Below are 26238 nucleotides of genomic sequence, written 5' to 3'. Positions count from 1 at the left end.
CACACATGCATCTGCTTTGTGTGTGAGTATCTTAAATGCCAGTAACTCATTTATTTTCATTTCATTTCCATACTAACTGCACAGTGTTGCATTTTCACAACAGTACACACGCATGTCTTCTCACTTTGTAACCTTGCATGCTTGGTAGCTGTACATAGTAGGAATTTCACTGAAAGGGGAAAATCTTGTCAGAGTTTCTTTAAAGCAGCCCTTTGATTATCATAGACCCGCCCAGTGGTTATCCAGTTACCGGCCTCTTTTCAGCTATTGGCTGGAAGGAGCTAATTATGCAAGGTAGTGAATCCCTGTGGGGGAGGTGGGGCCAAAACTGAAAGAACTCCTTTGGCAGGCAGAATAGAGCTTTTATTGAGGATATTTCTAAGCTGACCATCAGGGACCAAATCGCTGGATTGTTCAAAAAAAAAAATCTCAGCTGAATCACGCTGCTCCCCCTCTTTCATTCCTTCCCTCGTTTCATTTCAGTGAGACGCAGTGTAGCTCATGCAGTACCCAGCAGCAAGCAGAATGCAAGGAATCTACAGTATTCCCCTGTCTCACACAAGAAGCCCAGTTCACTACTAAAGGACAAGTGAGGAGAGAGAGAGGCAGAGCCAGGGAGCAGTCAGGGGAGGATTCAGACTGCTGTGGTTGAGAGGAGGAACGTACGCTCTTGTCCTGTTCTGCTCTGCTCTGCTCTGCTCTTGTTGCCTCAGGTGTGCGTGCTCCTCCCTCCCCTCCGCGGTGCCTGCTGTCATCTCCATCCCTGGGTGGCTGAGGCCATGGTGTTGGTGCTGCGAGCCCTGCTGCCCTGCTTCTGCACCCTGCTGTCCCTGGACCTGCTGCCTGGGGTGGAACCCGCTGTGCCCCTGGAGGACTTCTACCCCTTTGGCCAGGACAAGGGGGACTCCCAGACCATCGCTCAGGACGACGGAGGCTCCAGGCTTGTGGAGATCTCTGTTGCTTTCCCCTTCTTTGGAGACAAGCACACGGGACTCTATGTGAGTACAGAGCAGTGTTTCTTTACTGATGTGTGTGTTTATGTCTTTATAAGTCAGCGTGTATGTGTGTGTGCATGCACTTGGCAGTTGGCAATTGAAACTGACTTGGTGTGGATTGTATAAGAGCCTCCGGGAGATGAGATCTGGCACTCAGCCAAATACTACATTGCAGTGCCCTTTGAGAGTTTGTATATGTTTGTGTGCGCTCACAAGCTCTGGTGTGTAACCTCATTTGTAGAATATCGTGTTTTCCCCCCACGGGTGGAATCACAATCTTCCATGACATTCTCTTCACTTTACATCTGCCCTCCTCGCACTCTGAGGGCTCTCAAGTGCACCGAGGGAGAGTGAGGGAGAAACTATTAGCATGAACAGTGGTAAGCCCTGTTCTAATAAGTCTACAATGAGCTGTTAAAGGAAATGACAGTTTGTGTTCTTACTGTTGCCGCAGAGCATCTGTGAGCAGTTCTTTTTTTTTCAAGGAGAGCAGGGGGAAAATATGCAAGCCGGAGAGAAAGAGAGAGAGAGAGAGAGACGGAGAAACAGTGCTCATGGGAGGAAGCAGAATGGTTTGACAAGGATTTTCGCGCACCACAGTGAAACACACTTTGATCTGCCTTTGTCATGTATTGGGTTCAGCTCCAGCGCATGGAAAGGCAGAACTCCCTTAAATCAACACCACCTGTTGCGGTTATGCATCCGCGTTCGCTCTCCGAAATCCCCTCCTCCTCCGCACCCCTCGCCCCGCCTGCCTCCTCCCTGTTCAAACCATGGGCAGGGGAGGCTGAGGAACCATGGCAACAATGGGCAAGGTCAAAGGTCATCTTTCTAATCTAAGCATCTGCGCCAACAGGGTGAGGTCAGTCTCCCAATGAAGATATTTTAAAAACTTCTTTCCATGTACACATGGCACACAGACAGTGGCACAGTATTTTGAAGTGCAGTGTTTGGGGGTTGTGTTCTAAACACACTGGTCTGGAGCTTCTGTGTATGACAATTGCTGTCACATTGTAGTTATGCAATGAATTCCAGCACATCACCTCTCCTGTAATAATACTGATAGTCAAATTAGACAAGATAAGACAAGTTTCTGGATGCTTGGCTTGTTCATCTTAGGCAGAATTATCCTCTGGTAGAGATAAGAATCTGAGTACTCCACATAATGAAATGTTCTGTGTTAGTTGTGATGTGCATCTCATTGGACTCTAGTCACGCAAGGCATAACACTTGTAATTGCAGTCAGGCTCATTTCGAATGCCTCACCTGAATCTATTAAACATCTGCCATAAAGCACACGGGCCACATGGTGATCTCTGCCACCAGAGAGCTGCTTTGAACAGTTAATATTTCAGTGAGCACTAAGGGGCTAAGTTTGTAGGAGTAGTTTATTCCAGGGGGTTGTTCCATGCCAGTGGGCTACCACATAGAAGCTGATTCTGTTTAACAGAGCACACACCTTGAAACCCTTCACAGCAGATCCGGTTAAACCCTCAGCTATCCGTCCCATCCTGAAGCAAAATCTTATTTTTAGTGATCAACAAATACAGCAGTGCATTTAAATGTCATGTGACTTACAGAGGTCTCTGATGACCTATCAATAGACCCTACCAATCCCTTTAAAAACATGGGTCCCCCATGACTTGTTCCTGCTTTAGTCCCACTTCTGCCTCCTGGTAACCAGGCTGTCCCTCTGTTATGGTTTGTGTCTGGGAGTTTTCACACGTTGCTGGGATCTCTCTTTCCTCCTCCTCCTCCTCCAGGTCCCCCCCTTCCCTCCTCCCACGCCTTAGATAACATGGCAGGGGTCTTCCCCCTGGAACTCTCCAGCTGCTTTATCTGAGAAATTACCAATCACTTTAACAGAACACAGATGTATCTGCAAAGCGTCTTAGGGCCTTCCAAACAATGCAGTTCACGGATTAACTACTCTTACGGATGGCCAGTGCAAAGAACATGAAGGAGGATGTCCAAGGTCAAAGAGGACAGAACGCAAGTTTAAAAGCAGATGTGAGAATAGATGGTTATGATCAAAGGCATTTATTGTAGATACATAAACTCATGTACAGTGGAAAGACTATGTTTATGTAGTGAAATGTGTACATTTATAGTATTCAAATGTACAATATAATGTTGCTTTTGTCTGTGATTAGAAAATAAACTACATTTAAACAAAATTCGAATACATTTTGAAAGGATGCTGCCAAGAACGTGCTATAGTGTAACTGCACTCTTTACAGATTGCACATCTGCTAGTGCTCATCTGCTCCTCTGAAGAGCTTCAGCACTTGGAGTTTTTGCAATTTCATCCGCTCACTTTCACTCACCGCTATGTATGGCCCAAAGATGTGTGCATTAAGTTTTATTCTTTGTACTCTGCATGGGTGCTTTTTACATGCGTGTGTGGGATGAGAGACATGACTGAGCGATGGCAAGAACCGTTCATCCAACACGGACATGCTATACTGTATCTGCACATACTTTAAAAAGCCTTAAAATCATAAAGTAAATGATGGACTTTAAAGGAACAGTTGAACATTTTGGGAAATACTCTTATTTGCTTTCTTGCGGAGACTTCTACCACTCTCATGTCTGTCCATTAAATATGAAGCTACAGCCAGGAGACGTTAGTTTAGCTAAGCGTAAACGCTGGGAGCTTGTTTATGTAAAAACAACAAGTTGTGGTTTTTATGGGGGGGTTATGTACCAGACTATTTCTTGGCCGTGCACAGTGACTTCCTGGAGTCTCCGCTGGTCGCCTGTTAAGCTCACAGTGATGACAGGACTCCAGGAAGTCACCGCACCCAGCCAGGAAATAGTCTGGTACATCTTCTCATCTAACTCTTGACAAGAAAGTAGAAAAGTGTATATACCAAAACGTTTTATTAAGATTTTAAGCCTAAAACTTTATTTAAATGTATTCAAATACAATCTTTAGAGGTCACATTTTGGTTTACTATGCTGTTATACATGATTGTGCAGCCTGTACACGTACGTTGTCTTTTCATTTCCACTTCATGCCCTTTACAATAAACTTCCCGCCTATCTTCCTTTATTACGGCCTTTCCTAGTTTCAGGCTTTTCATCAGTACCAGTATACGCTATTTTAAACTGGAAGTAGGCTATTTTAAACTGATAACAAATTTTAGTTCTTAAAATTCAACTTTCATAAGTTACTTGATGGTTCATGAAAGTATTTTGAAGATCCTCTGTAATTCTAAACCATGTGATTTGCAAATTAAAATGTTTGTTGAATAAATGTTCCTACACTATACAGACCATTTAAACAGTGCAGTCATATCTTATTGCACAAAACCTCCACATCATTTGGACTGTGAAAGTTGAATGAAGAGTGCGTCCACACTGTTCCAGACGGGATTTATTGTCTCAATCTAAACTCTTTGGAGATAAAGGTGAGCCGGGGCTTAGGAGACAGGCCAAGTGCACAGACTGTTAGACTTTAGTCACTTCCTTCGGTCTCGTCAAATAATTGGACAAGCTTGTAGCTGTGAAACCTCCGTTTTTGACAAGGAAAACGAAGGTTTTCCTGAGTTGATCCATGGGCACCTTTTTCATCCAGGGGTTTGCTTTGGCTTGACTTAAGCCAGATGAAAGTTTATTTTAGTCCATAAATTGCTTGGCTCTAAAGAAAACCACCCAAGCAAAATCCTGGATATATCCGGCAGAGAATTCCCAAAAAATAACAAGGGAGTTGTAGAGTGGAGTGGCACCATTGAGAGTGAGAGAAAGAAATATGGGGAGAGAGATGTTTCTTACAAGGTTGACTGATCGCACCTCTCTCCCCTGTGATTCTGACCTTGGTCATGTTACAGCATAACATAAGGCAGCTCTGAACCCATTCACTCTCTCACATAAGTGTGATGCATAACCACCCTTCACTGGATCTCTGTAGTAGTTACGACCTGGTTGAAATCCATGAGAAGAAGGGAAGTATGTGATATGCAGCAAAGAAAAAAGTCCCAAGTTCAGTTTAAATTCCTCTAAGGTCATTGCCATGTCAAAGTGGTCCCCTAAAAAATCTTAACAAGTAAGAAATACACTTGTTTAAACAGTTCCAGATGCTACAAGAGATTGGATTAGGCGATTAAACATATTCCAGTATTCAAGCATAAACTCTATTTAGTGTTCAGCATGATTTCCTACACTAATTTTGCTGTAAGATGGGTGACTTCCAGACCGCTGCCACCACAGGTCTCTCATTAGTGGGTATGTGGGTGTGGGAGGTTTGTAATTCATGTACATCCCTCCATTCATCCATCCTGGTGCCCTCTCTCTTGTTATTCTCCCGGTATCAGATGGCGCTCTGGCTGACCCCTGGGCCCTGCCCCTGCAGTCGGTCCTCTTTTTCCCCACATCAGCCACGTTCTCACCACATCACGCTGATGCAGAGGGGAAGACTGTGGTCGGGCAATTAACTTAGCCCTGTGCTGTGCCAAACAAAACTTCCTCTGCTGTTTTTACAGCAAAGTCCTTCAAATTATGGTTTTCATACATGCAGGGAGCAAAGCCGAGCCGTCTGACGTTGCTTTGTCACTGTCACATGCCACTTGGCTTGAATGCAGAGAGGCAAAGTTCATGCCAGCCATTAGAGGAAACAGGATAGGTGCCATGGTGGGAAGAATCTCCCCTTGTTGATAATATGCAGAAATGATGTATGAATGAATGAAGGCCTTTCATGGGGATTCAATCCTTCAGCCTGTAGAACTTTCCTCTCCACTCAGGTTTAGCAGCCTGTTTCTTCTCAAAATTTAGTGCAGTGGCTGGTCACACACCACCTCATGTTTGTGACTGAAGGACTTAACACTGCTAAATGTTTTTTTATAATCCATCACTGACCATTTCCCAAGTGCTATTGTAGAATCTATCACAGAAATCTCTTGTAGTAGCATTTCAATTCTTTCCCTGCACAACTTTCTTCCGTTATAATAAGCTCCAGTCCGCATTGAAACATCCCTCATTTACTTCCTGTACACCTGATATCAATAATCTGTTCCTTTTCCTGCACCTCCAGTACCTCTTTCATCTGGCACCAGGGCAGGAAAACCTTCGAGCAAAACATGAACATTTGTCACATTTACCGTCTTGGTTCTGTGGCTCTCAGTTTGTAGTCCTTACTGTTGCTCTGTTGCACTTTTGTAACACAATTTCAAAATTGCGCAATATTTTGAGATTAACAATTGATCAAATTTCTTTAATAAATAATAATAAATATAAAATCTAAATAATGACTGTAACATCACTGTTTTTGGTTCAGTCTGAACACTTTTATCAACCTTGTTTCCAGCAGCAGGCAAAAAAGCTCTGATTACTGATGTGTTGTACACATTGGGCACCAAACGACAAAAAGGTTAGCAACTAGCTGCTGAACACAGCTGCTATAGAGTTAGATATTTCCCCCTGAAGTTGTTGGAGACCAAAGCAAAGCTAAATGGAGACTCAAAATTGGGCTTACATTTGCCTGCTGGATGTGTAAATAGGGAATATGCATTGCTAATATGTGAGCCATATAACTTTATAAGGTGGTCATATGTCAGTGTTGTGTTTACAGCTTGCCGCGGTGTTGACTGTACTTTTCTCACCAATAAGATATGTGGTTGAGGGGAGAACGGATTCATTTATTTGGTTGCTTTGCTGTTGGCAGACATCTGTGGATTTAAAAGGCCGTGAACGTCCTTCCTGGTGTGATGACTTTGCAGGTGCGTGAGCAGCAGAAACCTGGTTTTCTCAGCTGCTGTCATTTCACGGAATAAAGTTAGCGTCTGTTTGCTACATGAGAAGTGCAAACATCCGTTATGGGAGCGTCCGCTGCCCCATGCTGCTGTTTTTTCCCCGTGAGGTCAGACTTCTCCTTAGCACTTCCACTCTAACCCCGCCTTATCCTTCAAACAAGTCACAGTGGCTTCATCTGACATGTTTAACTAAATATATACTCCATCTCTCTCGTCCTCAGGTTAACAACAATGGCCTGGTGTCTTTCCTGAGGGAGGTGTCACAGTTCACACCTGTGGCTTTTCCAATCGCTGGGGACAGAAGGGTTGTGGCACCGTTCTGGGCTGATGTGGACAACCGCCGAGCAGGGAAAGTCTTCTACAGAGAGAGCCAGGAGCCCTCCATCCTGAGGAGGGCCTCAGGTGATGTCAGGACGTACTTTTCAGAGTTCCCCAACTTCAATGCAACATGGGTCCTCATCTCTACATGGCTTCAAGTTACTTTCTTTGGAGGCAACTCCCTCACACCGGTACAAACTCATACTGTACAGCTCTCTCATTATCATGTAGTTACTGCTTTAACAGCTCTGATTCTTTATGTACTGTAGGATTGAAGCATATTATGGCCTACATCAGTGATTCCCAACCAGGGAAAAGGCAAAATTCTGATTTGATGTCCATATAGTTGTGTTTCAGAAGAAAGAACAGTCCAAATAAAATCGTCCAAATTGTTGTTGATGCTGATCTTTAGAAAATGTATTGTGCATGGAAACTAATTAGCAAGCTAGAAGAGTAGTAAGCTAAATGTAATATAAATACTGGTTGGTTGGTTTAAAGTGATAGCTAAACTAGGATTATTAGCCAAATGTAAACAATTTTTAAAAATCACCTTAAAATGAATAGATAAACAGGGAAATTACTTAGCTAAAAGTAATGAATAAATTGCTGAAAGATCCAGCTTCTGCTTTCCCTAAAATGTTAGTAGTGAGAGCTTTTATTAAAAGAAATTACACTTTTTGTAATGTTACTTAAGGGTCCAGTGTGTAAGATTTATGGGGACCTATTGGCAGAAATGGAATATAATATTCACAAGTTTTCATTAGAGTATAATCACCTAAAAATGAGAATCGCTTTGTTTTTGTTACGTGGTTCCTCTTCTATGGAGTCTGCCATGTTTCTACATTAGCCCAGAACAAACAAACTTATCACTGGCTCTAGATAGGGCTTTTCACATTTTTTGTGAGTTTTGCAGCCATCATAGGTTCTACTACACATTTGGAAAGTGAACTGTATTCAGTTGGTTGCAATCTGCAACTTCACCACTAGATGCCACTGAATCCTACTCACCGATAATCCTTTAACATCCACTTTAAAATCAACTGAAATTAACACATTTGGAACATGATGGGTGTGTTACTTCATCCTCCTCAGGGAGAAACTACTGGGAACCACTGGCCTAAATTAGCCTTGTTGTTACTTAAAACTGGGATATATGTGGTCAGAAAGCACAGCTATTGGGTTTCATTCTAATGGTTATTGTGAATTTCTTGCTATCTGCCTCAACAGCAGGCCTGGAGGAGTCTATTATGTCTCTAGTCTGACTGAGATTTAGGAATCTGTACCATTAAAATGAGGAGTCTGTCAGATGCATGCATTATTACCAGATTTCGTGGAAATCAGGAAATGGTTTAACCGAGCCTGTTCCTCTCTGTGCAGGTAAATACTTTCCAAGTGGTGCTTATTACAGATGGAGAGCTTTCCTTCACTATATTCCAGTACAATAATATCACATGGACCACAGGCATGCATGCCAGCAGTGGAGGAAACCTGGCAGGGCTGGGTGGGATTGCAGCGCAGGTAAGATCACATGGTTATATGCTTATGGTGACGGTTCAAATTTGAAATGTACAGTGTAATCTGCTTCCTGTGAAGTTGCAAACGAAATTCGGCAAGTGCTAATTCAGCCTTCTTTTGTGATGTCTGGCTCCTTGTTACTCTCTTCCCAGGCAGGTTTCAATGCTGGCGATGGCAAGCGTTACTTCAACATCCCTGGCTCTCGCACGGCTGACGTGGTGAACGTTGAGGGAACCACCAACGTGGGCTACCCAGGCAGATGGGTCTTCCGTATAGATGATGCAAATGTGGAAGTGGGTGGCTGCAATAACTCTGGTAAGACCTAGGAGATTAGATCTCCTCCTGGCCATCTTAATACCTTTGCTTCTACAATTCCTGTTACATTGACCTCTCTCCGCAGCATCAGTGTGCCCACACCTGCGACCGTGTCTGAACGGAGGCCAGTGCATAGATGACTGCATTACAGGCAACCCCTCCTTCACTTGCTCCTGCTTGGCTGGCTTCACCGGCCGGCGATGCCAGATTGGTGAGTTATGGCCGACACTGCTTCCTGCTCTGTTGTGCTTGACATACACTGCACACCATGAATGAATACCTGTCTACCTGAGATCAGCCAGGAAAAATAATGTCAACCAGTAAAAAAAATACCAGGTTTCACCTAAGCTGCCAAAGGGTCACTGGGATATTTCCTTAATACCTGTATCAGCTTCATGCCAATCGGTTGCATTCTCCTCAGACATATCTTTAGTAACTGATCGTGGCCAGATGTTTTCTTCTAATTAAAAGAGTCACACTACCTCCTTTGTATTTCAACCTGTTTCCGTAGATGTCGATGAGTGCGCCTCATATCCTTGCCAGAACGGAGGGACTTGTGAAGACCAGATTAATAGTTTCATCTGTCATTGTCCTCCTGGATACACTGGGATGCAGTGTGAAACAGGTACAAAGGACACTTTGCTTCAAAGCTGCTTTATGCTGGAGTTATAATTATATAATTATATTTTTTATTTGAACTTTCTAGAATACTTTCTGTAGAATAAAAAAACATGTAAATATGCTTAACAATTTACATTCAAGTAACAAGTAACAGCATGTACAAAAAAAGCCACAATTTTACACAATACCAAAAAATTACCCCAAAACAAATTGATCTAAATAAAGAAATTTTTACTGTACATCAAAAAATCCACACTCTGCTCCTACCCTGCATGCTAAAATAGGCTGAAGACCAGGAAAAACTCAATTAATTAAAGCATTTTGTGCCTCATTAAGCAGTTTCCACACAAAAAAGTATTTTAGAATATCTTGGTCCCCCCCTCTTCTGGATCTTCTGTGCCTATTCCCACAGTCCAGCCTGTGGAGATGTATCAAACCTCTTCTAATACCTTTCACAGCCAGCAGCACATACTTGCAGAGTCAGGGGAGCAGTGTGGCGGATATATTAATCAGCTGAGTAAATATTCCATGAGCGTGTCTCTCTGTCCCTGTGTATATGTGTGTGTGTGTGTTACAGACATTGACGAGTGCAAAGACAGACCGTGCCACAACAACGCTTCGTGTGTACAAGGCGCTGGCAGTTTCACCTGCGTGTGTGAACTGGGTTACACTGGTGTCCTGTGTGAGACAGGTGAGCAGGGTTTTTCACACTCTGGGGGAAAAGTAGGCACTCCCTCCAGAGGAAATATTTTCTGCTGCTTTCTACATCAAACTCAGTCATTCTGGCAGATGTTTTTGTCCCAGTCTACCTAGACAAATGGGTCCAAGTTGCGGTTATGGTTGAATTCATTTGCAAACAACTCTTCTACTGTTTTTTTTTGTTTTTGCTTGTGTCAAACAATGTAGCAATGAACCACAGTGAGGAAGTTCACTGAAGTCAGGTCTGTCTCCAAAAAGACCTTTACTAATCTTGCTCCTCCTGTGATTGATTGTTGATGAAACCTGAATCCAATGGGGGAATTAAATTATCAGGCCCCGCACTGTTCATGAATCCTTGTATCTACATGAGACGGGATTACTCCTAATACCGGACACCTGCTCAATGAAACTCTACTCTTTTAGAAGGGAAGTTCAGTGCTGTTAATCCAGCTCAGTGTCTTAGAGGGCAACCTCTTAGCTTTCCATGTGAAGATTGAAAAATCTCTGAATCAGCAGCAGATAAACTATTATTCTTTTTTGTGCATCCTCCAGACATTAATGAATGCGAGTCGCAGCCCTGTCTAAATGGAGGAGAGTGCGTTGATCAGGTGGCCAACTTCACCTGTGTGTGTCCCGCTGCCTTCACTGGAACGCTCTGCGAGACAGGTGACCTGAGTTCAACTTGAATTCCTTCAGAAAAGCATGTTTGAAAAAATTGATCTTGATATAAAAATGTTGACATAGCCTAGTCCTACTTTTGCCTTTCTGTTTGGCTTCCTGTAATGTAGCATTTTTTCCAACTGGGACAAGCACAAAGGGAATCCTATCATACCTCTTTGAGAGGAAAACAATGTTTATGGCATTGAACTTTGTTTAAGGGAGCTGATTCTGTTGGAGCTCCAGGGTTTCATCATTAGTTAAGACTTTATAACGTCTCACAGATTTCTGTGCTCTGAAATCACTGCTATCATAATTTGTGACCCTAAATTCTGTGGAGACACCGTGTTTAATAACAGTTTAGTATGATAAAAAACATTTGCAATGGCAATACGGCTACAATTCCTAATCAGGTCACAAAATCTGATTGGAATGGTTATTTTATATTCCTAGTTTTTTTAAGGACTATGGCATATGCAAATTTCTTATGTCTGTTTGTCCATCGGCCTGGCTGCAATAAAGTATGTATCTGTTACTCTGCAAGTCTTGTTTGAAGGGTCAGATCACATAAATTACAAAATATACATATTGGCCAATATTCAGATTGTATTCATACATTTCATAAATGCATGACATAAACCAACACTTCTGATAAAAATCTCTTAAAACTGGCTATTAAAGAATTGCTTGTCAGTGCTCTTTGCTGGAAAACTATGTTATGTAATATGCACCAATACCAATACATCTGTGATAAGCTAATACTGGTGAATAATAATCACATTTCTCATATATTTCTCATATACTGTATCACATCTTTCTCACTTACGTCTCGTTAGTGGTATCTAGCCATGCACATAGTTTTGGGTTTATTTGCTCAGGTTTGGAGATATCTGTCAGTGAGATTACTGCTGCCGCCCCAATACAGTGGAGGTGAATGGAATAAAACAAAAACTATCTGCATTGCTAAATACCACCAGAGGTAAGTGAGGAAACATGTTTTGTTGGTATTTGGGTGAACCAAACCCTTTAAAGCACATTCTCTTCCTGTCTCAGAGTTGGTGGTGCTTCAGGACAATTCAACTGAGGCAGAAAACCAAACAGGTAAAAGCAAGTACAGCTACAGCAAAAGCTTTGCCAAATATCTTCACATACAGTTTGATCCTTACACCACAGCATGCTTTCCCATACGCAGCCTTGTGTGAGAAAGAAGACTGCAAGAAGCATCAGATTTGTGAACACACCAGCTCGGGAATCTCCAACTGTACGTGTGCTCCGGGCTTCTATGGCGACAAGTGTGAAGGTATTGTACACTCGGGCATCGGCTGTCTGCTCACTCCAGGCAGCTCGGGCAGGTAGAGAGCAGACTGGGGTATTTAAAGAGGAGCTGTGCTATCCCACAGGAATTTGGAGCTATGCCCTGGAAGAGGCTGCTGTGATGATGGATTATTGTAATTATCAAAACTGACACGGCCTCGCCCAGTTTACTACGGGAACCAGTCGCTTGATGTTGTGAATAATTGTTTTATAGCACATTTTATTAGTTTACCAACAAGAGGAAGTGCTTTGTCTAGACTTGAAAAGGCCTCTTTATGAGTCAAAGCTGGTCTTTGGTATTCAGGTCATTTCTTCAGACAGAGCTGTTGAAATATGCATGCTTCCACACCGCTACTTGCCTCTCTGGAAGTTGGCCATTGCACCACACTATAGTTTCAAGCCCAGCTGCTGCTTGCATAACCATAGGGCAATTTGAACACAAAATATGTAAAACGCTATCATCCTCAGCTAATGCTTCATGCCTTCCTTTCATAAATGCATATTAAGTCATTTCACATTATGTTTAATGTCTGTATCATATTATATTTGTTTTAGGAAATAATTCTTGAACCATTTAAAGCTAATTCAGGCTCCCATGAGAGGTTAGTGTCACCCTCCGATAGCAGTTGTTGCAAGGCTTTTTTTCTTTTTCCCCACCTAAAAGCCCTTTAATAGTATTTGAGCTATTGCAAATGCATGCTACCTCTCACCCTTGAGCTGAAATAACTATCAGTGCTTATATAGGCTCTCTTAAATCTCCCAAATACTTTCCTGCCTGGCTCACTTGGAAGGCACAGTGGAAAAAGGAGCATGATCCTCCAAGGAAGAGAAAGTAGTGGGACTCAGAAGTGCCTAATCAGGCCTCTCAGATCAAAGGGCCCGGGCCCGCACAGGTGGCCAATGAAAGTGTCTCTCGCAAATTAACAATCCATTAATTGCCCTCAGGGCCATACATTCTGGTCGCAAAATATGCTCCATATCATCAGAAAAATAATACCCTCCACCGAGCTCCCGGGACTTCAAAGGGGAGCCACTTAGCTGCGATACGGCCACGTTCTTTGATCCACTGCCGCAATTAGGAGGGAGAGGAAAATAAAAACATTCTTACAATTTGTACGGAGCGGATGTGCAGCGTGCTGACTGGTAATCCTCTGGTCCTGTGAACTTTGTTGGAAAAGATTGGGAAAGAGAAATGACAGCGAATCAATACATAGTTTACAGTATAGCAGATGAAAGACGCCCGGCATATGGTACACATGTTGACCATTTGTACCTCTGCCTATGTTTACACTTAGGCCAGTACTGAAAACTTAACATAATGTAACTACTTGCTTTCAAGCAGCTCGAGCAAACTTTCCAGCTTTGAGCCTCTCTCTCTCACACACACATGCACTCTCTCTCTTCCTGTGTCTGCAGAGGAATGTCTTTGCCAGAATGGGGGTGTCTGTGTGGACAGCAATGGGACTTGTGAATGCCCTTCAGGCTACACAGGACTCTACTGTCAGTTTGGTGGGTATCATACGTATAATCCTATCAGGTGTCTCACAAGAGCTTTGTGGGTGAATGTGGAAAAAAAAGGATCATAAATGTCTCAAACACAAAGCCATTATTCTAAAATCTGTGAACCTGTCTTCCACAAACCCCTTTCTCTCAGAAGTAACTCAGACGCCGTGCAGTAACAGCAGGCCGTGTCCTGATGGAGGTCCCTGTTTGGAGTACGGAGGGACCTACCTGTGTACATGTCAGACTAGTGGAGCGGAGCTAGATCATAAGGACTTCTACCCCTATGGTAAGAGCCTCAGGCACCAACCCAGCAACACGTCACTTTGCAGCTATGTGTCATTGCATGAGCAGCTGGTTTCTATAGTGACAAACACATTTTGAAACACACTGCTCTTTGACAATTGTCACTTTCTATTTCAAAAGGAATGGCCACATTTGCAGTTTACATTTACGACATGGAGAGACATTTCAAAATGATTTATGCTGTTGTTGAATGCTCGTGGGAGATTTTGTGTTCGATCCAATCATAAAATGACAAAATAATGTGTTTTTTAAAGGTTGGACCCAGCCTGCATGCTTGAATAATATTAAAGCGGTTTTACTGTTTCCCAGTGCAATGGAACACAGTCAAGTATCGGTGTGTGTTTTTCAGTACAGCCCCGATCGGTCTGCGACTCCTCTCCGTGTCTGAATGGGGGCTACTGCTACGAGCGGGATGGAGGCTACACCTGCGAATGCAAATACGGATACTGGGGGAAGCACTGTGAAAAAGGTAGCATAATTGATAAAAACACTATACGAACACTTATACTTAACACAACTTCCTTTAAACCTGTGCGTTATTGCTCAAATCCAGCTTTTAATGCACCAGGAAACATGCCATTACTCGTAATGCTGCTTGAAATATTGCAATGCTGAAAGGCTTATGATAATTTGTATTTATGACTGAGTTACAGGCTATTTTCCTGAATTATGACTTGAAGTGCAATGTACTGGAACAGATTTATTTTGTGTGACTAGAGCGGTCTCTACTTCAAGGATTCCCTTCTCCCGTTCTCTTTCCAGTTAGACTCAATACCTGTGCTTCTGGTCCCTGCCGCAATGGAGGCTCCTGTAAGGAAGAGGCAGGGAGCTACAGATGTGTGTGTCCTTACAGATTCACTGGAAAACACTGTGAAGTGGGTAAGTGCCGCCCTCAAGCGATATTCTAAGTCTTTTTACACTCACCAACACATGCAGAAATGCACAGGAAGTAATCTAATTTCATTTCAATGCTCTGGTATAAATATGTGAAAGAGTAACATTATTGTAAAACTAAATGAGCAGATTCTACTTGTTGCTTAAAAAGTAGGAAGATAGAGACTGCAGTTAGTGTTTAACTGTGCAAATAATTAAGACCCACGTGAAAGATTAAGTATTGGTTTTTTTCCTGGGCTTCCTACAACAAAATTTACAGTTAAATTGCAGAACGGCTACACAGTCAGGACTTTGACTAATACGTTACCCCACTAGTCGTGACACTGTACTGGCTACCTTTATCTTTTAGAAATGATTTTACAGTCCTTTTACTTGTTTATAATACCTTTATTAACCTGGCACTTTCCTATATCAGAGACTGCCTTTGATTCATGTTCCAACAAGAACTCTCAGATCTTTCAAAGCCTTACTTTCAGAAGTTCTTATAGAAGTAGCGTTCTGTTTATGACCATAAACTGTGAAGTACCCTCCCCTTAGATCTGAGAGCAGCAAACTCTCCTGGTATCTTTAAAAATAAATCTTTTTAATGTGGCTTTTAATTTAGGGTAATTTGATTAATTGTAATCTTTGGTATTCATCTAATTTATATCATATTTCTCTGTTGTTGTTGTTGTTATTGGTATTGTTCTTCATTTTTGTTAATTTGTTCATTTTTTTCCCTAAGATTGTCTTTAATCCTGTCTTGTAAAGCACATTTGGCTGCATTATTATCAATAATAAGTATTTTCTTGCAGGGAAGCCAGACCCCTGTGCCTCCAGCCCCTGTCTGAATGGGGGGACATGTTTTCACTACATAGGAAAGTACAAATGTGAATGCACTGAGGCCTTCAGCGGCAGGCACTGTGAAATAAGCACGAGCTCAGCACAAACTTCCGCAGGTAAGCAGACTGTGTCTCACCACACGATAATGTCCAATTCTCACTCTGATGCTGAAATTTGTATGATGTTGAATAGATTAACAGACAGGGGATATCCTGAGCTGTGAAGTGTAGAGATACTGGCTGTCCATCTGAAGATAATCTTAGCTGTGTTGCTGTACTTGAGTCCCCACATTTACAGATATAGAACGGCTGCATATGCTATATAAAGTAAGACCTGAATAGACCTGATGATTCATGTCTACACACACTAACAGCATGCTGGAGGTAATTTTAGGAGAGCCTGGATGGAAAACACCTCTGTTGCCATTAGTCAGTCCTGGATGGGCTCTTTTAAGCTCCAGTGTTTGTGAGCTTGTGTTACTATGCAGCCACACTGACATTATTGATGTGTTTGTATTCAGAGCTGGGCTGTGGGCCGCCTCCGCAAGTGAAGCACGCTGAGGTCCAGTTCTCCTCGACAACGCCAGGCTCCATGGCTGTGTATATATGCCATTCAGGCTTCATGTCCGTGCCAAGAGCCACCCAGAGCATCTGTGGTATTCAGGGAGACTGGAGCCAACCACCCGTTTGTGAGGGTCCGTAACATACACTAACACATGGACAACGCAACAACACAAATCAGTTTATACGCTAAAATGTTTTAGGGTTGATGTTGGTTTAGACCGATTCCTTAATTTCCAATCATTACAGAGATCAATGAATGCCTATCGCAGCCTTGTCTTAATGGCGGTACATGTCGGAACCAGGTCGGATCCTACCAGTGTGAGTGTGGTGACGGCTTCAGTGGAAAGCGCTGTCAGACAGGTAAAGCCTGTTCAAAGTCTTCTAATATTGAATCCTAAAATGCAGTGCACCTGCACACATATGTTCTTCCTGTTTTATCTCTCTTCAGACATAAATGAGTGCCTGTCGGAACCCTGCAAGCACGGGGGGACGTGCGAAGACCAGCCTGGCTCCTACTTGTGTCATTGTCCACAAGGCCTCAAAGGCCAGAACTGTGAAATAGGTACAGTTTTTATGCAACCTGTTACATCACTTTTAAAGTTTATACATTTTGACCGGACAGCAATCAAATTCTACCTTAAATATCTGTGTGCAGAGCAGGACGGGTGTGAGTCCAACCCCTGTCTAAATGGAGGTGTGTGTCGGGGTTACAGACGGAATTATTTGTGTGTATGCAAAGACGGTTTCTTTGGGAACCAGTGCCAGATGTGTAAGTGATTTTGCACTGCCTCACAAGTCTGGTTTAAAAGCTGATCGCACAACTTGCTGTTGTGACATGAACCATATTGCGCTAACTGCTTGTGTTTGTCTCCCCCAAGTGGAGAACCCTTGTGTACTGCAACCTTGTGGAAACCGTGGCCTGTGCAGGAGCGACAGGAGAGGCAACTACAACTGTGTTTGCAAAACGGGACACACAGGCAAAGACTGTGAGAAAGGTCAGTAGAGTCACCCCAAATTGCATTGAGTCCAGCTCAATCAGCTTGTCATTTGTCACCCCTATACTCTGTAGCTCATCCTCTGTATTGCAAAGACCACTCTGTAATTATTTAATGTATGGATTAGACATGTAAGGTTGCCACTGTTCCCAGACCTGTTGCCTCCCTCTGGTCTCCATGTGCTTCGCGTGGAGGAGAACGAGGTGGAGCTGCGCTGGGACGAGCCGGAGCCCTCGCAGAGCCTGATCAGCGGGTTTGTTGTCACTTATGGTCCTCTGGGCCGGAGCAATCGCAAATCAGACGTCCTAGACAGGCAGAAGTCCACCCACGTCATGCGAGGCCTGGTGCCCGGCCTCCTTTACAACATCTCCACTTTCTCCACCAAACGCAACACCAACAGCAACGACATCAGCCAGCCTGCCACTGCACTGATACGCACCAGTGAGTACACTCCTTATTGTTAAAGAAAGGGCTTCTGGAAAATGTTTCTCTCGTGAGTTTGAATGCATTATTGCGTGAATGTCCATGTGTAAGTGTGTGTGTTTCTGTGCTAGGACCTCGGCGGGTGGAGCAGCTGCAGGTGGTCAATGTGTCTTACTCTCAGGTGTGGCTGAGCTGGCTGGTTCAGGCAGCTCGTCATGCAGCGGTCAACAGGGTGCACGTGTCTCTGTTGTCTTCAGATGGGAGTGACGCTCGCACTGCTGTGCTCAACACGAGCACCACGGAGCATACCTTCAGGTCAGGTTCTGCACTTTGCTACAGAAGAACACTGATAACCCAGAACTTCAATTTTTTGTGCAAACCTACAGCATCTTCTTTGTCCACTAAATGGTGCTGTTGAAGTTCTGCACTTTTAATAGCTCTGGGTAATATATCTTTCAACCACTAGAGGGCACTATTTCATCAACGTTTTGAGGCTTATGAGGAGGAGGCTTTGTTTGCTGTAGTGCAATGTTTTTGTGTGCCTCTTTCTGTTTCTCAGCTCATTACTCCCTGGTCAGATGTACACAGTGGATGTGTTGACTCAAAGTGGAATCAGACCAGACGAGTTTCCCTCCACCAGCCACTCAGCTGGACCACTGCAATTCTGGACAAGTAGGTTACCTATCATTATTCAGCAGTCAAGTGTGTATTAAATAACATGACTGCTGGACACCTGATTAGATGCTAGTGTGTAAGGATTTCAATTTCTCATTTTAAAATTACAACACACATCACCACAAAATCTATATATGAGATGTAAAGAATTAACTTATCATCACATTTCATTCATTAAAGAAATTAAATTAGCTTATCGTACGATGGTTTATTTAATAAACACAATTTACGTGTCAAGTAAAAAATTCATTTAACCATTTACTTCATGTCTTTTATTTAACCTTGTCACCTCGATAACATTTACAGTCTGTGAAGGCTAAATGTTAACACACTTGAATGTAGTTGTAAGCACACACATAGCAAGCTTGTAAGTGTTCATTTATACATTTATAAACAACTGTGAATATTCTACAAAGCCTTTATAATTAGTGTGTAAAGGGTTATTAAATGTTCTATAACAAGTATAAAGAAACATTAAGCAAAGAGCATATTCTGTTATTGAGGACATTTGGAATCCTGAACAATATTTCACCCCTAACCTGAGCAGAATCTGCTCAGTTAGAATCCAGCATGAGCTCAGTTTTTGTTAAAGGCTATCATCAAAATCAGTTTTATGTTTAATTTGTTAAGCTTATATCTGATATAGTGTTTTGACACATGGATGTGTGTGCTTTCCTTTAGTTTTGTCTTTTCTCTGTACAGTATGTAATGTAAGTATTTTCTCGTATACCCATGTGGGCGGCACACTTTTGTTTGTATGACACAAAAATATTAATTAATTTGTTAAGCATAAATGGTTCAAAGCTACAGTTGGTAGTGATATGCATGTAGCTCAATCGTAGTATCTAGTAAATCAACCAATCATTGGAAATTAAGTTAAACAATTAAAACTAATTAATATAACTAAACAAAGCAAAAAGAATATTTTTTATGCTATCCAATAAACAATCTGATCATCTACGTGTGTTTTTCCCCTCAGGGCCTCTTCCCCCACAGAACCTCTCCCTGTCACATGTGACCACAAGCTCAGCGCTGATCACCTGGAGCCGTCACCCGAGAAACGTCCCAGATGGCTTTGTGGTCAACGTGACCCGAGGGTTGAATACCAGGAGTCGCTTCCTGCCCAATGGGAAATTAGGATCGTATACCCTGCGTGAACTGACGCCAGGGCAGCACTACTATGTGGCTCTCACATCCGTCAAAAACACAGGGCAGGAACAGATCCACAGCATACCTCAACACTTAGCCTTCACTACCTGTGAGTGAAAAACATTTCAGTGTCTCTTGTGTTGACAGTGTTGATGCCATGCCCAGCTATTTAGCTAAAGTAAACACTGAGCAAGTATGAATAGAATTGTTGGGATGCAGCATTTATCAAATTACAAATATTATTTTTAAAACACATTCTGAATACATTTCCTTTGACGCAGTGCCAATGGAGGCGAGATCAGGGAGAAGAGAGAGGCCTATCACGACTGGACAGGGGACTCAGGTTGGACGCACAGTTCCCCCGTCTCAGCCTCAGGTCTTGGGAGGTGCAACAGAAACAGAGAACTCAGAGGAACTGCCCAGGTACACCTAGAATGTTGATGATTATGAAAACAGTAATGAAAAAAGTTTGGTTCCATCTGGCTATTCAGCTGCAAATGCGAAACAATTCCCCTTTTTTTCTATGTTTCAGATACACAGAACTCATTGACAGAAGGGGAAAGATAACAGCAAAGTTCACTCACTTGCCTCGAAAAGGCATTCGACATCGTACTAGTAAGTAAGAAACCATGTGATAAACATTTAGTGGAGAGTCACAACTATAACACAATTTCTGTAAAACATTTAATCTATTATACACAGTATTTCACACAGAAGATAATGCTATCATGGTAATAAATGACCTAACTATCCAGATTCTCCTTCTAAAGCCAGATTAATTCAGCAGGTTACCATTGCATGTCTCTGACATCTATTAAACTATCATACTACACCAACATATTGAAATGGTTCTGATTTGCTCAGGATGTCCAAACATTGAAAGAGTAATCTTATTTGCTTATCTTGATGCAGATGGAATAACTTAGTCCATGGTCCTATAACCATATGGTCCTAACCATGGCCTGTCTGGATGAAGTATAGCTGGTCCTCTAATGTTAACTGGACTCTCTGCTATCACACAAACAGACCCACGTTATCTGACACACGTTGTTCACCTTTAATAAAGCGAGACAAGTCAGAAATCTTTCGGGAATAAACTTTTTTCATTTTCACATGGTCATTTTTTCTAATGTATTTTCACTTTTTTTTTACTTAATGCATCCCAGTGCAGAGGTTTATAGCCTATGCCCTAAACAGAAAAAAATGTTTTACAGATGTTATCTACTGCTCTAGAGAATAAGCTTCCTTTCTAGGATTGTTCTGTCTTTCTTAATGATGTTACGCCCATGATGTCATAATGTGATTTTGACCATTTTGTCAAATCAGTCATGTACTGTTCCAGGCTTAGGAATGTACACAAAATCCTTTAAAGTGTCTAATTTAGTACAACGTCTACTTTTCGGCGGAGTCGCCCTGCAGTCTGTCATTCATTGTCTTTTTACACCGATTCATGACGGGAAATGTTTTTGCCTTGCAGAACCTGACCCACCAATTAGATTAGAAAAGATGGAAGAAACAACAAACAAAATCAGCCTTGCATTAGAGATTCAAGAAGAAGGTTTAAGACCAAAGCCTGGTAGGTGTTTTGCTGTTTGCTCCAATAGGTGGCACATCTGCCCTTGTAATTGATCCCAGCTTGTGTGCTGCACATACACAAGATTAATGTCCTGTTGAAGAAGTTGTAATTTATCATTGATGTTATGTGTGTTTGCCAAGTGCCGTGATTGAAAAGTCAATGAGGATGCTAACCTTGAAAGACAAAGATGTAACATTCAGGACAGCAGATTGGTAAAGAAAAAGGGGAAGTGATGTAAGGGCTAGAGGCTATCAACGAATGGTATCAGCTGTAGATAATGTGGAGTAGTGGGTCTGGAACCTGACACCCAAACTCATTCTGTGCTGTGGATGTTGATGGCAGCTGTTGTCCTTTAGAGTTGCCACAGGACTGTCGCAGTCTGCCTTGCCAGAACGGGGGTACATGTGTGAACGGAGGCGACGCCTTCGCCTGCGACTGCGCGGCAGGGTTCAAGGGCAGACAGTGTGAACTGTGTAAGTTTATGTGCTTCCCCTCCACACATACACATACACACGGGGTGGGTTCGGTGAAAGTAGGCTGCTTTCTGGCAAATGAGAAAATGTTCTGGATAGTCATATAAACACTTGGTTTTCTTTAGGGAGATTGACTTTTGTCTTAAACTCTAATCAGTGAAGTCAGTGTAAATCCATCCATTCATTATCTATATCTGATTATCCTCTGCAGGGGCACAGGGGGCTTGAGCCTGGCCCATCTGGCATTAGGCGAGAGGCAGGGTACACACGTTAATGTTTGAAAAAAAATAATGCCTAAAGTCAATAAATATCTTAACTAAACTCAAAGGTCCAGTGTGTAACATATGTTCTCATTAGTGTATAATCACCTGGAAATAAGAATTGTTACCTTAGAATGAATTGTTGTGTCTACAGACGCTGTAGGTCTTCTTCCATAGAGGCAGCCATGTTAAACTGCACTAGATAGAGGCGTTTGTGTTCTTTGCGCATATTGTGGCCACCATAGTTTCTCCTACACACTTGGAAGGGGAGGATGAAGCGATGGAGATGAATAGTTCAAGTATAACGTTGACCACATTCACACCTGCTCAGGCTGATGGGACTTTCATTAGTCATTAGTTTCATTTTGACCTGATGATGGAGTTAGACAAAGAGTTAGAGCATCACCAAAGTGCTGAGGGGGACTGAATGTCTGAACCTGATTTCATGGCAGTCTAAAAAAGTCCAACAAAATGCCCGTCAGCTGGATTGGAAACTATATATAATTGTAATAGGATCAAGTTCCCTGTCACCCTGATCAGGATAAATAGTGTTGAAATTAGATGGATAATAATATATAATGCTGTTCCAAGTGAAAACAGTACAACCTCTTTTTATTTTTCACCTAAAGGCATTCAATTCAACATTAAATTGAGTGGTAGCATTCATGCTAACTCAAATAGGTGTATACCTGCCTCTGGTGAAAGATCTCCGCTCACCAGCTGTCTGAATGTCACGAGTGTCAGTGCAGGATTTACAGTCCTGTCCATGTATTCCCATAGGTTGTAATTCTGCTTCCTATCAGTGTAACTATAGCATCTCATGGTGTGAACTTACAGTAGAATCTATGTTAGATTTTCATTTAATCATGTAAACTGACAGAGAGCACTGAGCTATGTATAGGCCTCTGGTTCCTTAAAAGCAGGAAACACGCTCCGCTGACAGTTGACCCCTCTGACATATATGAATGGCTGGGTTAACTTTAAGGCTTAGGGGCATGAATGTACAACATGAATAAAGTGTCAACAAAGGCACAAAGCACCATATTATTTGCACTGCACCACTTTCCTCCCTTTTTTCAGGGAGCCGGTGTTAGATTTATAATTCAGCAGTCTGCGGAGAGTTGTGGGGGGGATTATAAAGCTGCAGTATATTATCAGTGGACAATATCCTTCTTTGTTCTAGTTTTACTCTTATCTTTAATATTTACGCTGTGTTTACCTTGTATTAAATGTATCTGTGACAGACCATAAATGGGAAACTGCCAGCTGCCTGGAGAAAAAGTCTTTTAGCCATTACCACTGCTACTTTATATGGATGACAGCCAGTAGGAATGCATTATCTACAGTGAATGCCTACAGTTAATGATCATGGAAACATGTGTTTACATTTATCAAAGTGGTTGATTATATGCTGCCAATATCAATGCATAGGTACAATTCTAACTTTAGGGGCATGAATAAAATGTAATGTCTTGTTCTTACTTTGTATTTATAGATAATTATTCAAGTCATTGGTATCTCCTTTATGAAAAGCAATAAACTGCTTGAATCAATGAAAATGAATTCAAACATCAACAGGACATCCAGAACCTGCTTACTATACCAAGAGTTTTTACCAACAATATTACACTTGTCTCTCAAGGAATTCAGATATTTTAACACAAAAAATACCTTTAAGACAACACAACAAATAATAATTATATAAAAACTTAATGTCCTTAAGCTTACATGTATATATAGTCGATCATTCTGCAATAATTATGAAATATCAGTGGACTGGAGATATTTATGAGATGTAAATGAGTATCTATAGATTGCTTTTAGTAGTTTAAGTCAGAGCAAACATCTAGAATTATGCACAATTTTAAATCATCGTAACATTACTTTTCACCACAAGCCTTTTTAAAAATCACTTTAAATTCAGTTGAAAATACAGTCAAATAAATAAAATATCTGTGTGAATTCACTCATAATTAGACGTTGATGAAGATGTGTATGAGACAGTGGACATCCCCTCGCCCCTCTTGAGCCCTTTTCTTCACCTAAACATCCAGCGTCAGATTGTTTAAACATTCCTTTCCTAAAACCATCCATCAGCCGCAGAGCAGGGCCCAGCTCCATCCCACATGACTCTTAAACCATCCAGCAGACTTTTTTCCTCGCTCACAATACTTCAAACATTCATACCTTATGTCGTGTGACCGCTGTTTGCAGTGTGCCAGCGAGTGCCGCACCCCTGCACCCGTCTCTACTCTGAAACCAAGAGTGTGCCCGTCTGGGAGGGTGGAGTGTGCCACTACCTGTAAGTCGTCATCAGGCACGGATCTCCTGTTCTGGCCTTGCATGCTTATACTCGTTTAAACGACTAAACATATTAGAGAGGTTTGTAACTAAAGGATCAAATCCATGAGTGTTGATTTGTTCTTCGCAGGTACAAAAGGACATATAAAGTACAACAGGATGTTTGTTATCGAGAGATTTGTGAACCGGTGCTTCCCAAGAAAAGTCAGAGTGAGTTGAAAAAGCTGTCTATACAGTGTTGATATTGTTGCAAATACATCAATGCAATTCTTTTCACACACTTATATTAACTTTCTTAACAGTCAGAAGAACAAACCGACAAGAATAAAGGTTTGTTTCTTTAGCACAATCAAAATTATGATATTTATATAATATGTTTTGGGGATGAAATGTTTCCACCGAACATGTATATGCACTGCTACTGTAGAGGATCACAAGATTTTCAACAATTATACTAAAAATGAGTCTTTTCTTCTTTTTTCTAGAGCACTTGGATACTGATGAAAGGACTGTCATCACTGTCATGTGAAAAACCTAACTTCAATTTTGGTGTTTATAATCTACTTGAAGTAACTGATTATGGTCATGTTTGTGCTGAGAAACCCTGTCAGAACCCACTGTAACGTTTTAGAAGCAGACCATTGTTCATCTGAAAATAAGGTTGTATTTGTTCTTTCCTGAGAGCTGTGTCTGTAGCTCCATGCTTCGTAAGAGGACTTCAATCAATCAAATGAAAAATGGCCCAAATCATTTATCATTTGTGACGTTAGATGACTGATTTTTCAAACAAAACGTATGCAAATATTAATGGTAAGCAGTCCTCTGTACTGCATCAGAGACCTTATATACCTCATTTCCATGTCCATGCTGACACATTATGAGAGGTTTTTATTATTTGTGATTCAGCTGCAGGTTTGTCCCTCAGGGAAATAACTGTAGAGTGTTCCCAGTCCCAATCTTTCCCTTATACCAGCCCTGTGATCTCCTTATAAAGACGATGGGAAATGTATGTTTTCTCCACACCCCATAAATCCATCTCTTCCTCTGACAATGATGCACAGTATTCTCTGTGTATAAATATCTTTCTCCATGTCTTAGCTGGCATCACTGCTTGCAATTCTGTAAATAGTGTTTATAGGCCATTTTGTAGGTGACTATTTTAATAATAAAAATGTTAAAATGGTTTGTGTTTCTGGTGTCTTTTTGGGTTGATATTTGCATCCTGGGTGACATTTTAAAAAGTATAAAAGTAAGGAGGACTCCACAGTATACATACATGTATTATTAAAGCTGCATGATACGGTAAAAAAATATCTAATTGCGATTATTGCCACTAGATATATTTAATCACTCATATTGTCAATTATTCAAGAAGCCAGTCAGTTTAAAAATTGCAAAAACCACCTGATTGGAGTTATTTTAACAATAGTTTATCAAGAAGAGGCAAGCAACACCAAAACTAGTTGTAGATTTCCTACATTACTGTCTGTAATACATAAATGTAAACTGCTTGTAACTAGTGTCTGTGCCTGCTTTACGTCATATTGTCGGGTAACTGTAGAACACGGTGGCCAGCACAGACTGGCAAAAAATAAAGACTCTAAAGCCTAGCTCTAACTTTTAAGTGAGGCAGATAGAGACATGCCTCATAGTAGAAAACACAGTGTCTCTGTTCTTGAACATCAGCGACTCCACCCAAGTAACTATGGATTTCTAGAAAATCCCCTTAGGAAAAAAATACAGTTCTGTCAAAACCAGCACTAACAGAAATAACAAATGATGCTTTCATACAAAGCAGGCGGGGGTCACTGAGCGGCTCGATGAGTGTGACAATAATATGCCATGGCCTTCACATTGACATCTCAACCTAGTTGAACATCTACGGATACTTTGGAGCTCTCTCCACAACCCAAAACACTAAACTGGAAACTACAAACTTTGGAAGAATAGTGTTTATGCCTCCAGGAGCTCTCAAGCTATTCTGGAGGCTCAAAACCTTTCTAAGACACGTGTGTATTCTACATAGTGTATATATTGTGCCAAACCTCCATAGTCAATACAATAGGCCTGTATGCAGCTCCTGTACTACTCACAGTGCAGCTGTGCAGCCTAACTAC

At 41.8% G+C, this 26238-nt stretch overlaps 1 protein-coding gene across 4 annotated transcripts; it reads left to right on the top strand.

Moving 5' to 3' along the window:
* Positions 1-415: 415 nt before the first annotated feature.
* On the top strand, positions 416-25304 carry sned1 (sushi, nidogen and EGF-like domains 1). 4 transcript variants are annotated; one of them, XM_035654070.1, is made up of 32 exons: positions 417-998; positions 6967-7254; positions 8441-8581; positions 8731-8893; positions 8979-9104; positions 9405-9518; positions 10092-10205; positions 10766-10879; positions 11924-11971; positions 12063-12170; positions 13601-13693; positions 13839-13973; positions 14340-14459; positions 14753-14869; positions 15679-15822; positions 16227-16400; positions 16516-16629; positions 16718-16831; positions 16925-17038; positions 17148-17264; positions 17418-17705; positions 17819-18002; positions 18247-18359; positions 19342-19620; positions 19793-19934; positions 20044-20126; positions 20989-21087; positions 21444-21560; positions 24035-24122; positions 24252-24331; positions 24424-24451; positions 24607-25304. In XM_035654070.1, exons 1-31 carry the CDS (start codon positions 780-782, stop codon positions 24447-24449), a joined length of 4176 nt encoding a protein of 1391 aa, XP_035509963.1. In that variant the 5' UTR covers positions 417-779; the 3' UTR covers positions 24450-24451; positions 24607-25304. The 4 variants fall into 4 exon arrangements, with proteins under 4 accessions (XP_035509964.1, XP_035509962.1, XP_035509961.1 ...); XM_035654071.1 differs by having other exon boundaries at positions 416-998; positions 24424-25304; XM_035654069.1 differs by having other exon boundaries at positions 416-998; positions 13842-13973; positions 24252-25304.
* Positions 25305-26238: the final 934 nt, after the last annotated feature.

Source organism: Morone saxatilis, unplaced genomic scaffold, assembly GCF_004916995.1.
Source record: "Morone saxatilis isolate NCDOM2014 unplaced genomic scaffold, NCSU_SB_2.0 Contig12, whole genome shotgun sequence".
NCBI lineage: Eukaryota > Metazoa > Chordata > Actinopteri > Moronidae > Morone > Morone saxatilis.
The sequence above is the reverse complement of the archived record's forward strand: the minus strand, read 5'-3'. Positions and strand labels throughout refer to the sequence as shown.